This window comes from Dipteris shenzhenensis, chromosome 15 (assembly GCF_047967505.1).
Source record: "Dipteris shenzhenensis isolate YYH24624 ecotype China chromosome 15, Dip_SZ_1.0, whole genome shotgun sequence".
NCBI classification, from domain to species: Eukaryota; Viridiplantae; Streptophyta; class Polypodiopsida; order Gleicheniales; family Dipteridaceae; genus Dipteris; species Dipteris shenzhenensis.
In genome coordinates this window covers 22598663-22612987 of record NC_141610.1, presented here as the reverse complement: position 1 = coordinate 22612987, position 14325 = coordinate 22598663, and the positions used below count along the sequence as shown (strand labels likewise).

Genomic DNA, 14325 nt, shown 5'->3' with positions numbered 1-14325 from the left:
TCACACAAGCTGCTCATAAAAACAGAGAGAGAAAAGGACAAGAGGATGCAAGTGATCTCAAGCAAAACTCGACCAACTGCTTGGGGAAAACCTCTGCTATAGATGCTCAACACTGCTCCACAAGAGATGCTCAACAAAGAGGGAATGTGGTCGGCTGACCTATGTGGGCTAACCCATTGCCGTCCAATGGCCAACTCCTTTTGCTAGGTGGCCAACCCCTCAGCCCTCTATAAGGGCTGGCACACATCCCTAAGAGGGCTGGTCTCTTGCCTCAAGGTACGACTAGACTGTGCGCCCACCTCTTGCCCTATAGGGAGCCGACCCCTGCCCTACATGAGGCCCTGCCATATGGGCTGCACACAGCCATAAAAGGGGCTGCTCCCCCGCAAGGCAAACAAGTGGCCGACCAGCAGGTTGATCCACCTCAGCTCATAACTGGGCCCACAGGGCTGGGGCTGCAACACACAAGGGTGGCCACACGAACCCTCCAAGTGTAATTTTTCTTCCTAACGGGAATGAAGTGTGCCTGCTCATTGAACCGGCACAATAGTCCAGAGACCATCATTCCTCGTAGTTAGGCGTCTCAGGAAGATCAAATATGAAATCCATGGCAATGCTCTCCCACAGTCTATCTGGTATTGGCAATGGCTGCAACAATTCAGGGGTCTTCTTCCTGTCAAACATGACCTTCTGGCAGATGATGCCAAAGGCACATGCCTATAAGAGCTGACTGGCAAGAGAGCTTCCCAAAACTGTTTATTATATTCTTCCAAGTTATGACAGTTGGCTGCATCCAACTTGTGCCATGCTGTCATAACATCTACCTCAAAGGTAGCGGTCATCCAGGTAGCTGAAAACACCTACTTAAACTGAACCCAACTCATGGGTGCTCTATTTTGGAGCAGCAAATTTGTCCACCATTGTAGAGCATTCCCCTTTAGGAAGGTGGCTGCCTTTCGCATTTTTGATGACTCGGTGAAGTTCCCCCCTGAGACGGCTGCATCAAATTGTTAGAAATGACCCAATAGAGGGTACGCATAGCGGAAGATTGATAGTAATGCCGAGGAGCTCACACAGTGTGCGTGTGGGGTGTGGAATCACAGACTTCTTAACTCAATGTGCATAGATGTGCAAGCCAATAAATAGACAATGCTCAAAAACAAATATAGAAGCAACTCTTTATATTTCCGTCAGTCCACAAAGTAGGACATGATACAATAACAAAAGGTTCTCCTACTGATGTCAAGCACTTCTAGATCTCTGACCCCGCGTGCTCCACCTCGAGCAAATGTGGATTCTCTGTCTAGAGTGATCCTCTTCACCTTGCTGTCTCGAAACCAGCCTAGGTGGGCAGCCCTTCTCAACTTAGTCTGCAGCTTCTCTGTACCTCCTTCACCTCCTGGATATAGGCCCAAGGAAGGTCTGTGCTGCTCCTATCTGTTGGCTGAAGTGCTGCTCCAGAAGATGTGATCACAACACCTTGCTGCCCCGAGAGACAGCTAAGGTTCAGGCCCTAGGGAACTCAGTCTGCAGTACACCTTCCTCTCTCCTTCACCCCGAGTGTGAGGCCCAAGGGAGTGGCTTCTGGCTGCTCTTGTCTGCTGCCTTTTCTGCTGAACTTGTTGGATGTGAAATGAGGCCTGAGGCCTCTCCTTTTATAGGCCCCCAAGTGGCTGTCATAGAACCGACCAGCCAGCCTCATTCTGGCCGACCTGGCTGACTTGGTTGGCTGGTCCAACCAGCCCTATATAAGGACCGTAGCCAGGCCCTTTTGGGCTGCTGCTAGGCTGTCCTTTGTTGCTGCTGGAGGCCCTCTTGCAGGCTGTACACCTGCCCACAGACCCCTGCCATGCTGCAGCTCTTTGCCAGCACTATGCCCTGCCCGTACACCTCCGTACTACTGCTGACATCATCGCGCCTCCTACCTGGGACACCCCGCCATGTCTGCTGTTCCAAACCACCTCTTCCAGGCCAGATCCTGATGCTGAATGCCTCGCCATGTGCTCCTGTTGTTGGCGCCATCTGTTGCAGCCACCTTTGGTCCAAGTGTGTTCCCTTTGCTTGCTGCCCACATGACAGCTTATGTGCTGCCCATGTGGCAGCCCCATTCTCTGCCCATGTGGGAGTCTATACATCCCTAGGTCCACCCCCCCATGCTCTCCTCATATGGGGGCTTACAGATGGGGAGGTGACCATTCCAACACAAATTGTTGCACAAAAGTTAAAACCTTCAATCTGTCTTGAGCCCCATTAAAGGTCTCAAACTTCACTGCTGCACCACGCTCCTTGTAATCTTTTACCTTTCCTTTGGGTGTCAAATTGTCATACACAGGTGGCTGCGAAAATGGAGGTTGTATTGCATTCCCTCCATCCAGCCTGTCCTGCGCTGCCACTACCCATCAGAGGATTTGTCAAACCAGCCCCTGGCATACAATACATACCTATAGGAGCTCCAAAGGCAGAGCACCTTCCATTTTGCATTCCTGGCTGTATGCCAATATTCCATACATCATGTTAGGCATTGCGGGCTGCATATCCACAGATACATTGCCTTGCATCCCCCCTTGCATCCCAGGCTGAAAACCAACAGGGTAATTTCCAAGCATTCCTTGACCATCATAAACTTGACCAGCCATCGCTCGAAATACTGAACCCCCACCAAAATACCCTGGATGCAAAAAGGGTTGGGGAAAGATTTGCTGCCCTTGATTTAAATTCTGAAAATCAGTCCCTTGGCCATGCATAACCATACCAGGACCTTGAAAGGGCTGCCGCCCTGGAACTCCCTTTGCATTTGGTATTATTGGAGGCTGTCCATCTAATGGATTCACACCAAATGACTCTTTTTGAACTCCACTAGGCCCCCTTGCATGAGAACGCTTCTTTCTCTCTTTAGACAAAGAACCTTGGGTCTTGCGTGAGCTGCGTGAGTGTTCCCACATCGCTCAATAACTGTGCCTTAAACAAAGCATTAGCATCCTCTGCCTCTTTTGACCCTTTTGACTTAGAGGTACTCACACCGAAAGGATTAATAGCTTGCTGTGCCTCAACATTTTAGTCATTCTGGGTGGCTCCCTCATGCATAGATTGCTCTTCTTGCTCATCCTTGGAGGTCTGTCCCTCCATATCCCAATCATTATCTGTCAAATACATATTTGCTGATTTTCTTCTCTCTGTAATCAAATTACAGCAAACGACACCTCACCAGAGACAATCATATTCTCACCTCCTTAGGAAAGATGGTGATGTCTCAGAAATGGAAACATGAAACCAGCCTCAAGGCCAACAAGAGGGTGGTAGAACAACTAACCAGCCATAAGCCTTCACAATAAGATATTCAGCAAACACTTCAAACACAGATTGGGGGAGCTAGAGTGCTCCTACTCAAACACAAGGACACAAATTGGCCCCAAATCCTTGGCCCCCCTTTCGGTATTTCTTTATTAATTGGAGAAACCAGCAAATAGGTTACACAATGAGTACTATCTCATTCACATTCAATGCTTTTCCCACTCTCAGTAGGCATCAATATCACAAACATTAGCCCTGCAGGGCTCTACTCTCACACCCATGTGACCATAGGCATCCATCTTTAGTGCAAACACCTGCATTAAACCTTGGGAGCTGTTACTTGCAGCCCAAACATGGCCACACGCTCCCGAGACAACCACAAGTGTCCACTGACTCACTGGGATACCCAAACAATGGGTGAAAGCATAACTAATCTGCCCACAATGCTCGGAAGCACGAACTTACTCTGCAAGCATTCATTGTGAATCATCGTGCCAAGCAAGACCCTCCAAAAACACAGCCCACTGCTCAAGGGCAATCACCAAAAAGCATGAGTGAACCCTTTAACAGCTCAGAGTTCAACCTAAGCTCTTCGTCGAGCCAATGCACAACTCCTGACTAGCTTTCTAAACACATTGCCACCTAGTTAGCTGCCTCAAGCATCCTCAGCCCAAATGCCCGTGCACACAGCCCAAGGCATCTACAAGCAGCCCACGAAAGTTGTACGGTTGATCAGCGCTATCAATCCACAAGGTTGTACGGACTGCTCAAAACTTTCTAGTGAAGCTGTATGGCCTGCATTAGAATGATATGGACTCCAAAACATTTGCCTCAAGACCTCCTTATGTACGGATGTACGGATCCATCAGCATATATACGGCTGAACGGACGCGTTAGACCATACGGAATCCCTCCACGAAGCGTATGGCTGTACGGATTGATCATGTGTTCACCGTACGGCTGCGAGCATTCAATGCGCTGCCCTCTCCACGAGAAAGATCTTCAGCTCATTCTCTTTTCTGACCCGTTAATTGACCATCCTGCGCCGTTTTGCCTTCTAAGGCCTTCCTTTCTAAAATCACTTGCATGGGCATGCACACTTGGCAGCCCACGTCTTGGTTTGCCTCTAGGCCCCCTCTAGTGGGAGCTTTGTAGAAACCCCACCAATGACCAACTTGAATTGGTAAAGGTTCTTTGGGCCCCTCTTGGCCTTAGACCTCTCATTTATCCCCAAGGCACAATTCCCTATGGAGAATCTTGCACACCCACATCCCGTGACCTTGCCTACTAAATTCCTAGGGTCGGACCCACATGCAAGTACAAAACTCACGCCCTCATGACAGCAAGAGGGGCACCTTGCATACGCAGCCCCAAGGCCTTCCTGAAATGGCCCAAAAGGGCCTAGTTTTATAGGCAAGGGCTAGCAGCCTGGTCTGCCAAAACCGACCAGCCAATCGGTTGTGCTGGCCCAAGGTTGGCTGGTTCCCAGCTCTATATAAGGGGCCTTCAGCCCCCCTTTTCACTCACTCAGCCTTCCTTAGTTGAGGACTCAGCTCCCATCCTTTAGCAACACTTCCAGCCAGCATATGAGCGAGGTTTGGGTGTCCTATTTCCGTAGCATAGTTCCATCTCCCGCATGTCATAGTTAGGGGAGTGGTCTCAACATAGTTTTGTATGCCAATTTGGTGACCAAATATAAATAAAGTAGTGTACAATAGCTAGGTAGATCTCTTGCGTCTCTCATGCTTGAGTTCTCTTGTATGTTAATCTATGTTTCGGCTCAGCTAGTCCTTGCTTGTTACATTGGTATTAGAGCAGTATGGTTACTTCCGATCTGAGTTAGGTTGGAGGGAATCCTGGCAGCAAAGCTTAGTTATGGGAACTCAGCTAGCAAAGGAGAATGGAGCATGTGTGGGATATTATCTAATTTTGTATTTGGTCCCTACCTCGGACTAGTGGTAGTACCATACTCCATTAGCCTCTCCCTCCCAACCTTCATCGTGCATTGGGCCGGCTCCCATCTTCACTTGTATTCTGCGGGGCAAGGTTAGGTAGGGGGAATTTTTTTTCTCCTCTGGCAAGCATTATTGCAGTAGTGGATGAGTCTACTAGTCTTCCATCCTGGACCCGTACAGTAGAGCAGCTCCCAGGCAAGCGTTCAGGGAACAGGATCATCTCCTTGAGCAAAATAAGCTCTTTTCTAAGCCGCCCGAGCAAGACAAGAAGACAAAGGAGGAAGCAACGAAATTGGACCGTTTTCGACTTCTATTGGAACATGAAATCCTTGAGGCGGCCGCGCAATGATCTAGACGTTGCACCAACTTGGCAGCATATGAAGTCCAATGCAGGTGAGACCGAGAGCAGATGCTTGTACAGCTCGAGTAGTTTCTCATGGCTTGCTCACAGTTACTCTCCTCATCTTGAGTACGCACAGACTGTGCATCAGCATGAAGTCCTTTATTTGCTCCGGAGTCTTCTATCTCTGAGCATAGTTCAGTGGCTTAAACAATGGTTTCCTTATCAATCCAGGGGATCATTCAGTTTCCACATTAGCTACATGCAGTGCCTCAAGGTTTTCCACCATGGGGTAGTGCAACCATCTCCACAGCGTGGTCTTAGGGGTCTTCCATCCCTGGGGTGAGCTTAGCTCATTCCACATGCCCAAATGATGAGACTCTTGGGTCTACCACTCATGGGGATCATCTAGCTTCCGCAGCCTATTCTCTTGGAGTTTCCACCCGAGAGGATCAGTTAGTTCATGCAGTTATGTCGGATGAGTCTTTTATTCGTCCAACAACTTTATCATGTCCAATTAGTTCCTCTGGGTCTTCCACCTCGGGACCTCAGTCAACTGGATCAGTTTTAGTAGGGGAGCAGATGGTTTTCACAGCTATGAGGGGTGTGTCTTCCTCCTCTAGAGATATCTCAGACCCATCAGCATTTTCCCTAGATTAGCCGCTTGGGTCCACTCCCCATAGTTAGCTCTCTTGGGGCTTCCACCCAAGGGGACACCCTAGATGCAACAAATAGGTGTGATGGGTTTTCCACCCATCAGACCTCTTCATCAGCTCCGGTCAGTTCCTATGGGGCTTCCACCCTTGAAGCTCTATTGGGCACATCAGCTTTAGTCGGCATGACTCACATCTCACCTTCTCATCAGGAATTCTCAAGGGGACATGCTTAGTCCCATTATCCCATCAAGAAGAAGCTATGCGAGCCATCTCTCACTTCTTTCGAGAGGCACCACTCAGCTCCTCGAAGAGACAGCCATAGTTCCATCTCTCTCAGAGTTTCTCAAAGAGATAGCTATAGTTTCCGCAGCTCCCGGCATCATGCAAGTTCTTTGGGAGACATTTCCATCCAGAGCTCTAGATCCCAGAAGGGTGGCAGGGTTTTTACCCTCAGTAGTTATGACGCAAGCGGAAAAGGCAGGTTCATTCCAGCTCTCCCTCACTATACTCATGCAGAGAGCAGTACCACAGTTTCGAGGAGTGCATGTGAGTATTTTGGAATTCCTAGGTTTCCAGTTTTGGCTGCCTAACTTCACTGGTTTTCTCATCACCCTAGCAATTCTTGGAGTAGCACCAACATTTCTATGTTGGTGGATCTTCCTCAATGGGAGAATGCATGCCAACAGTTGGTAGCCAGGTTCATGCCATTGGACTTCCGGAGTGCAGTGCCTCCACATCAGCAGCCCAATCAGCCCTCAACAGGTCACGAGGCTAGCAGGTAGTTACTATGTCAAGGAGCCTATTTGAGTGCCATACCACCCAAGGATCAAGTTTTCGCTATAGTAGTGTGGTGGGATGACTGGTCTCAGCAATTTGGCTTCCACTCTTCACGGCAGTACCGGTTCTCAGGAGTTTTTATTGAGTCATTGTGTTATCATAACAAAACATTTGTTCCTTAGCCTTTTGGAGCGGTATCAGATCAGTCCCAGTGCCAGACTGATATTCCTCAGTTCTTTGGGAGGAGAGTCAAGTTTTGAGCAGCAGTTGGTGGTCATCACAATCACATTTGCTTCACAGATTCACTCAATCCCTCAGCATAGCTATCATCCTCCAGAATTTAAGCAAGAGGGAATGTCACATGCACCCCTACAATAGGGAGCATGGTGACACACAGTCTGACCCATTTGTCATACGTCGTGACCCCGTTGTGAGCCCTAGTTCAGGGATGAGTTAGGCACGAGATATGGGGGTCCGTTCCCAGTTCCCAAGGTCACAAGCCACGGCGGAGCAATTCAGGTCGCTAGGGCAAAGCGTTGCGAGGTATCCACCTAAACAAGTTTAGAAGAGGGGAATGTCACATGCACCAGGGTGAAGCCCAGGTTACAGTGACAACTCGCTGCCCATCAGCAAATTGCAGCATATTTGGCAAGATTTGGGGGTTCCCAAAGGCAGCACACAGTGTGGACGGAGGGCAAGAGGGGCACCCTGCATACACGCAGGCCCAAGGACTTCCTGAAATAGCCCAAAAGGGCTTGGTTTTATAGGCAAGGGCCAGCAGCCTGGTTGTCCAAAACCGACCAGCCAGTCAGTTGGCTGGTTCCCAGCCCTATATAAGGGGCCATCATCCCCCCTTTTCACTCACTCAGCCTTCCTCAGTTCTGGACTCAGCTCCCAGCCTCCAGCAACACTTCCAGCCAGCATATGAGCGAGGTTTGGGTGTCCTAGTTCCCCAGCATAGTTCCATCTCCTGCATTTCGTAGTTAGGGGAGTGGTCTCAGCATAGTTTTGTATGCCGATTTGGCAACCTGTATAATAAAGCACTGTACTATAGTTAGGTAGATCTCTTGTGTCTCTCATGCAGGGTTGCCTACGTTCGACGTACGGAACAATATGAACGTTCCGTACTGTTCCGTATGGTCGACTGCGTTTTAGGGTTTTAGCCGATTAGGGTTTTCAGAGCTGCCTGTTTGCTGCCCGTTTTTGACTGTTTGGGACCATCCTCTCCTCCAAACCTGCATATATACCCCTCTCACCCTTGCCTCTCTCCACCAAGCACTCTTTCCTGTCCATTTCCCTAGCCATCAAGCAGCCCGCTGCCCACCTCTCCATCTCCCTCTCCCTCCCTCTCCCTCCAACTTCCAAGAACATCCCTCTCTATCTCTCACCCCTCCATCTCCATCTCCATCTCCATCTCCATCTTCCTCTCCCTCTCCCCCTCCCTCTCCATCTCCATCAAGCTTCCTCTTCATCCCCCTCCTCCATCACTTCTTCATCTCCATCAAGCTCCCTCTTCTTCAAGCTCTCTCTCTCCATCAAGCTCTCTCTCCATCTCCCTCAAGCCTCTTCATCAAGCTCTCCCTCCATCTCCATCTCCATCAAGCTCCCCCTCCATCTCCCCCTCCCTCTCCCTCTCCATCAAGCTCCTCTCCGTCTCCCTTGGGCCTCCCCATCAAGCTCCCTCTCCATCTCTCTCTCTCTCTCTCCCTCTCCATCAAGCTCCCTCTCCATCTCCCTCTTCCTCCCTCTCCATCAAGCTCCTCTCCATCTCCATCTCTCCCCTTCTCCATCTTCATCTCTCCCCCTTTCTCCAAGTATCAAGATTCAAGCCTCTCCGTCCTTCTCCCTCCTTATCTCTCTCCCTCTCTCCCACAATGCCATCAAATATTCATGAAGCCTTTTCCTTGCATTGTCCTTATTTTGAGAGAGTGAAAGAGAAGTCCAATGTTTGCAAGTGGCATTGCAAGTATTGCCCCAAGATCCAAACTAGTAGTGTGAACCGCCTTCTTATCCATTTGTGTAAGTTGGGTGGGCAATCCCAATCATGCAAGGGGATTCCCGATGACATTTTTCAAGATTGTTGTCAAAAGTACTTACCCTTGAAGCGAAGGAAGAAGACTTCTATGGTACGAGAGGAGATGGTGTGCTCAGACATTTCCTCATCCGAAGTGGAGGATGAGACCTCTCAATCCGTCTCCGTTGCCTCTGTTGGGGCTGCTATGTCCTCCGGTACGGCATCAAAGAGAACAAAGGCAAGTGATGCACCAAGGAGGAGGCAAGCCACTCTTGCCCTAGCCACGGGTGGCCTCTCCGGTCCATTGTCATTCCTGAAGGAGTGGCAAAGACAAGCTAAAATAGAGATTTCCTGCAACGTCATTGAGTCCAATCTCTCTTTCCATGTGCTTCGATGTGAACGGTGGCGAAGAATGGTGAAAGCCATATCCTCGGTTGGTCCATGTGAAGGGTGGGATGGAGTTAGCTACAACGACATGCGTACCAAGAAGCTAGATGAAGAGAGGGAGAGAATCAACAAGTCTCTCGAGCCCGTGCGTGGCGGGTGGGCCAAGTATGGATGCTCCATTCTCTCCGACGGATGGCGTGATAGAAAGAAGAGAGACATCATCAATATTCTTGCCTCTTGTCCTCTTGGCACATACTTCTCGTGGGCTGTGGATGCGAGAGAGAAGGGAAGAAAAACCACCGCCTCCTTTATCTATCGTCACATTCGGGATGCTATACTTGAGGTAAGTTGAGAGTCAGCTAGCTTCTTTATATTCTTTGATCTCCATAAGCAAATCTACTTCTTCTTGAATCTTATAAGCTGAAACTTGTCATGTAGGTCGGTCTCCCAAATGTGGTGCAAGTTGTAACATACAATGCCTCCAATTGTAGGTCCATGGGTCGCATGCTTGAAGGAGAGTTTCCCTCAATAGTGTGGACTCCATGTGCTAGTCATTGCCTTGGCCTTCTCATGGAGGACATAGGTAAATTGCCGTGGGTAAAGACCATTGTGAGTGACGCTTGCTCCATTGTGAGCTTCATCAACTCCAAAAAAAAGCTTCTTGCCATCTTTTGTATTGAGCTCCATCAAAGACACGATTTGCTGCTATGTGGCTACTTCTTGAGCGGCTCTATTACCGTGGGAGAAGGATCACCATTTGAGTTAGTGGCACTCGTGGTGGCAGAGCATCCACAGCCCGTATCAGGACATCCGTGCCATCGATTCCCCAAACCCATGTGAGGCGCGGCTTCGGGAGCATATCAACCACATCCATTGCTGAGGACACCCCGGTGGCTAGAGAGCCGGAGTATGATGAGGAGGGCAATGTTCAAGTTAGTGGCACTCGTGGTGACAGAGCATCCACAGCCCGTATTAGAACATCCGTGCCATCGATTCCCCGAACCCATGTGAGGCGCGGCTTTGGGAGCATATCAACCACATCCATTGCTGAGGACACCCCGGTGGCTAGAGAGCCGGAGTATGATGAGGAGGGCAATGTTCATAGTGAGGGTGACTCTAGTGAGGGGTCTCATGGATCCTCATCATCCTCTAGTGAGAGTGATCATAGTCTTGGATTTGACAATGATGGGAGTACCTAGAGGCCAAGACCTAGGCCCTAGGCTCTAGCCTGTAGTAGTAAAGCTTTTTGTAAAACTTTTTTGCATCTATATTAGACCTTGGTCTCCCTTTTTGTACTCACTACTTTATGTCACAAGTCACGACTCGCTACTATTTGTAATGATATATCTTCAGTCCTTTTGTCATGAATCATGAATCATGATATATCTTGGGTTCTTTTAAGTTTTGCAAATTGCACCTATGCAACATGTAGAATGTTTTTGTTTCAACTTTCAAGAATCAAGTCATGGACATCTTCTAAGCATTGAATGTCCATTCAAGAAAAGCTTGTACTACTCAAACTCTAAAATATTTGTTGTATCGAACGTACCATCGAACGTACGCTCAATATTTTTAGTTCTTTTAGTACCGCACTAATATCAAACGGTACGTATCGAACGGTACGTATCAAACGTGATCAGACGTGTCAACCATGCTCTCATGCTTGAGTTCTCCTGTATGTTCATCTATGTTTCTGCTCAACTAGTCCCCGCATGTTACACCGTCAGTGGATGTGACTATCATGGATACTAGAGATCCATCACCATATTGAAGATGGTGCATAGTATACTTCGGCTTGCCATGACAACCTTTGATGATATGGTGACTCTTCTTCTTGAAAAGGATCGTCGGAACGAAGAATCTCCGATCTATTCATCAGGTACTACAGAGGCTCTTGCCTCCACCGGCAAATGGAAACCCAAGCCCTTGCCTCCACCAGCACATGGAAAGACAAAGTCATTCAAGCCTCTCAAGTGCACCTATTGTAACAAGCTTGGTCATACGGAGGACAGATGTTACCAAAAGCTTGCTAAACAACAAACTAAGGACCATGCCAGTTGGGTTGCAGCCACCACTAGTGACGATGAAGACGGCGACCCTCCGGCACAAGTTCATGCTCTCACTGCTCAAACCCAACATCTCTCTCTTCCTTGAGAGGACGATGGAGATGATGATCCATTTGTTTTCTAAGCATGTTGAATTCGAGTACTGTGCACTAGGGGTGTTTTCAAAAAATAAATGCAATAAATCATGTGTGTTGAGTCAATAAAGGTTCTTTGTCATGGATAGTCCTCCTAAAATGATGTATGGGTTTTCTATGGTGTGTGGCTACATGTCTCTTATTAGTGCCTGGAGCTAGGATGGGGATGTACTATGGGAGCCATGTATTGGCTTTGATAGGTCTATTGATCATGCCTGGCATGTGTGTTCCAGGATGTTGGTGCATTGGTGTCCTAGACCTCTAAGTTGGTCATGCATCTATGCATGATGAGCTTGTGAGCCATGCTAGGTGAGCCTCTGAGTCTATACCATGCTCAGTAGCCTCTGAGCCATTCTCACGTGCCTCTGAGTTAGCATAGGAGCCATGTCTAGCTCTAGACCATCATTGCACAATCCAATGACCATCATTGTCATGTTCTGTTCTTGGTTCCATTCTAGTATTCACTCACCTTTTCTCCATGGGGGAGTGTTAGGAAATGGAGTCAAGTTGAGTCAGTTTTGGTGAGTCCTAGTGTGAGTTTTGTAGTACTAGGTGTCTAGGAGTGCCACATGTCCTATTGGGAGTTATCCCGTATACATTTGGTACTTAGTGTGTGTGTGCCTATCCTATAAAGGCATTGTACTTGTCAAATCAATCAAGCCTCAAGCCTCTTTTGGTTATGTAAGTAGTTTCCTTTAGTTGTTCATTTCTTTCTAGCATTTCATTTCAATTTCCATTTCCATTATGTTTGCTATCTAGTCTAGTCTTTCATGTCTTAGCCTAGACTACCTTGCCTCCCATCTAGTTCCAACATTTCAGGTCATGCATGTTGTGCTGTCAATAAATATTGTGTTCTTGCTCAAAGAAAATGCAATCTAAGATTTCTTGCAACTATAGCTGATAACACCACTTACCTCTTGAACATAGAGAGCGAACTTTTCAAGGTGTCACAATTGAAACTACATTGATTTTCTGCTTTTTAAAAGTAGCTAATGAAAAACCTTTGCATGTGTTGTATGTTTGTGCAGTTTTTTTGTCTACTCACTTTACCAATTGGGAAATTAGTGGTGGATTTTGTGAGCAAGAATCATGAAGTGAGTCTTTCAATCAAAGTTGTTCCTGGTGTTCTCCATATGCATTGTTACCACAGTTGATATAACAAGTTGCTGTAAAAGGGATCACTTTAGGCCTCCTTTATTCCCTTTTCCACCCCTCTACTTGTATTCTTACTATTTTTTGTGAGAAATGTTCACACTGGCACCAATGAAAATAATAGTTCCCCATATTAAATTGATATGGGACTGATAGATTTGAATGGACGGAAAAACCTATATTTGATATTTCACATTATTTTGAATGGTTCCTAAAGTTGGTTGTGGTTTCTTTGACTTTCTTGCCATGGCTAAGAATGTCTTTGTTGGAGGGAGTGCAAACCATGATGTATTTAAATATGAGTAGCAGGTTAGACTTTGGGCAGAGGAAAGTATCCTAGAATGTCTGTGGGGGAGCTCTAATCATAGTTCAAAAGAAAGCAGTACACCAAGTTTTAAATGGCAGTCTGTAGCAACTGGTGGTGAGTGAAGTATACAAAAGCACGTCGTAGTGTTAGGTCTGAGAGGAGTCAGACCAGGGGTAGTCCTCGAGGTAGTTGCCTGAGTGGAATCAAAGTCCTCTGGAGCATAAAGATCATGAGCTCTTCTCCTGCGAGGCTGTCCGTACTCATCGGATGAGCGACGTGATCCCATATCTAACATAGACACAAACACGAAATAAAAAACATAAAAACAAACATAAGCATAGGCATAGGCAAAGAGGGAAAGAAGAGGAACAAGAGGAAGAGGAAGAGGAAGAGGAAGAAGAGGAAGAGGAATCTGAAGAAGAGGGAGAGAAGAGGGAAAAGAGAAGGGGGAGGAGAAGAGGAAGAAGAGGGAAAGGAAAGAGGGAAAGAAGAGGAGAGAAGAGGGAAAGGAAGAGGAAGAAGAGGGAGAGAAGCGGAAGAAGAGAGAAAGAAGAGGGAAAGGAGAGGGGAAGAGAGAAGAAGAGAGAAGAGCATAAGAGAAGAGGAATCTCTTATGCTCATGCATAAGCATAAGAATTCTTATGCTCATGCTTATGTTTATGCATGAGCATAAGAGAAGGGGGAAAGAGAGAAGAAGAGGAAGAGAAGAAGAGGAAGAGAGAAGGGGGAAATAGAGAAGAGCATAAGAGAAGAGGAATCTCTTATGCTCATGCATAAGCATAAGCATTCTTATGCTCATGCTTATGTTTATGCATGAGCATAAGAGAAGGGGGAAAGAGAGAAGAAGAGGAAGAGAAGAGGAATCTGAAGAAGAGGAAAGAGAAGAGGGAAATGATAGAATAAGGAGTGTTCAAGAGAAAAAAAATCACATAAGCAGAAGGCTTCCAGCGGATTGGAGTGGCCTTACTTAAGAGCTCCATTATAGGCATTGCTTCAGCTTGAATTAAGATTTTGTTAAAATAGCTAGCTTGCAACAGGAGATCATACGCTTGCTTGAGCAAGGGCGAGCTGCTGTGGTGCAGTACCTGGGCTTAAAGGAAGCTTTTACTTTTTCAGAGCATTTTCTAGAGGGCCAATGGGGAGGAACCAGATGAACAGAGCTGCATGAACTCTCATGGGCAACAGGTTGTGGACAGGGCATTGGGAGTTTGTAGAGACAATACACAGCGTGCAAGTCATTTAGAGT

The 14325-nt window shown here is 47.4% G+C and overlaps 1 protein-coding gene and 1 pseudogene across 3 annotated transcripts in view; both read left to right on the top strand.

Moving 5' to 3' along the window:
• ABC4 (UbiA prenyltransferase family protein) overlaps positions 1-14325 on the top strand; it is a 69632-nt gene that overhangs the window by 16250 nt on the left and 39057 nt on the right. For all 3 annotated transcript variants that reach the window (XM_087386127.1, XM_087386129.1, XM_087386128.1), the window contains exon 9: positions 12649-12714. In XM_087386127.1, coding sequence (XP_087242253.1) covers positions 12649-12714 — 66 coding nt within the window. The remainder of the gene's footprint in view (positions 1-12648; positions 12715-14325) is intronic.
• Positions 8894-10181, top strand: LOC147893547 (uncharacterized; annotated as a pseudogene).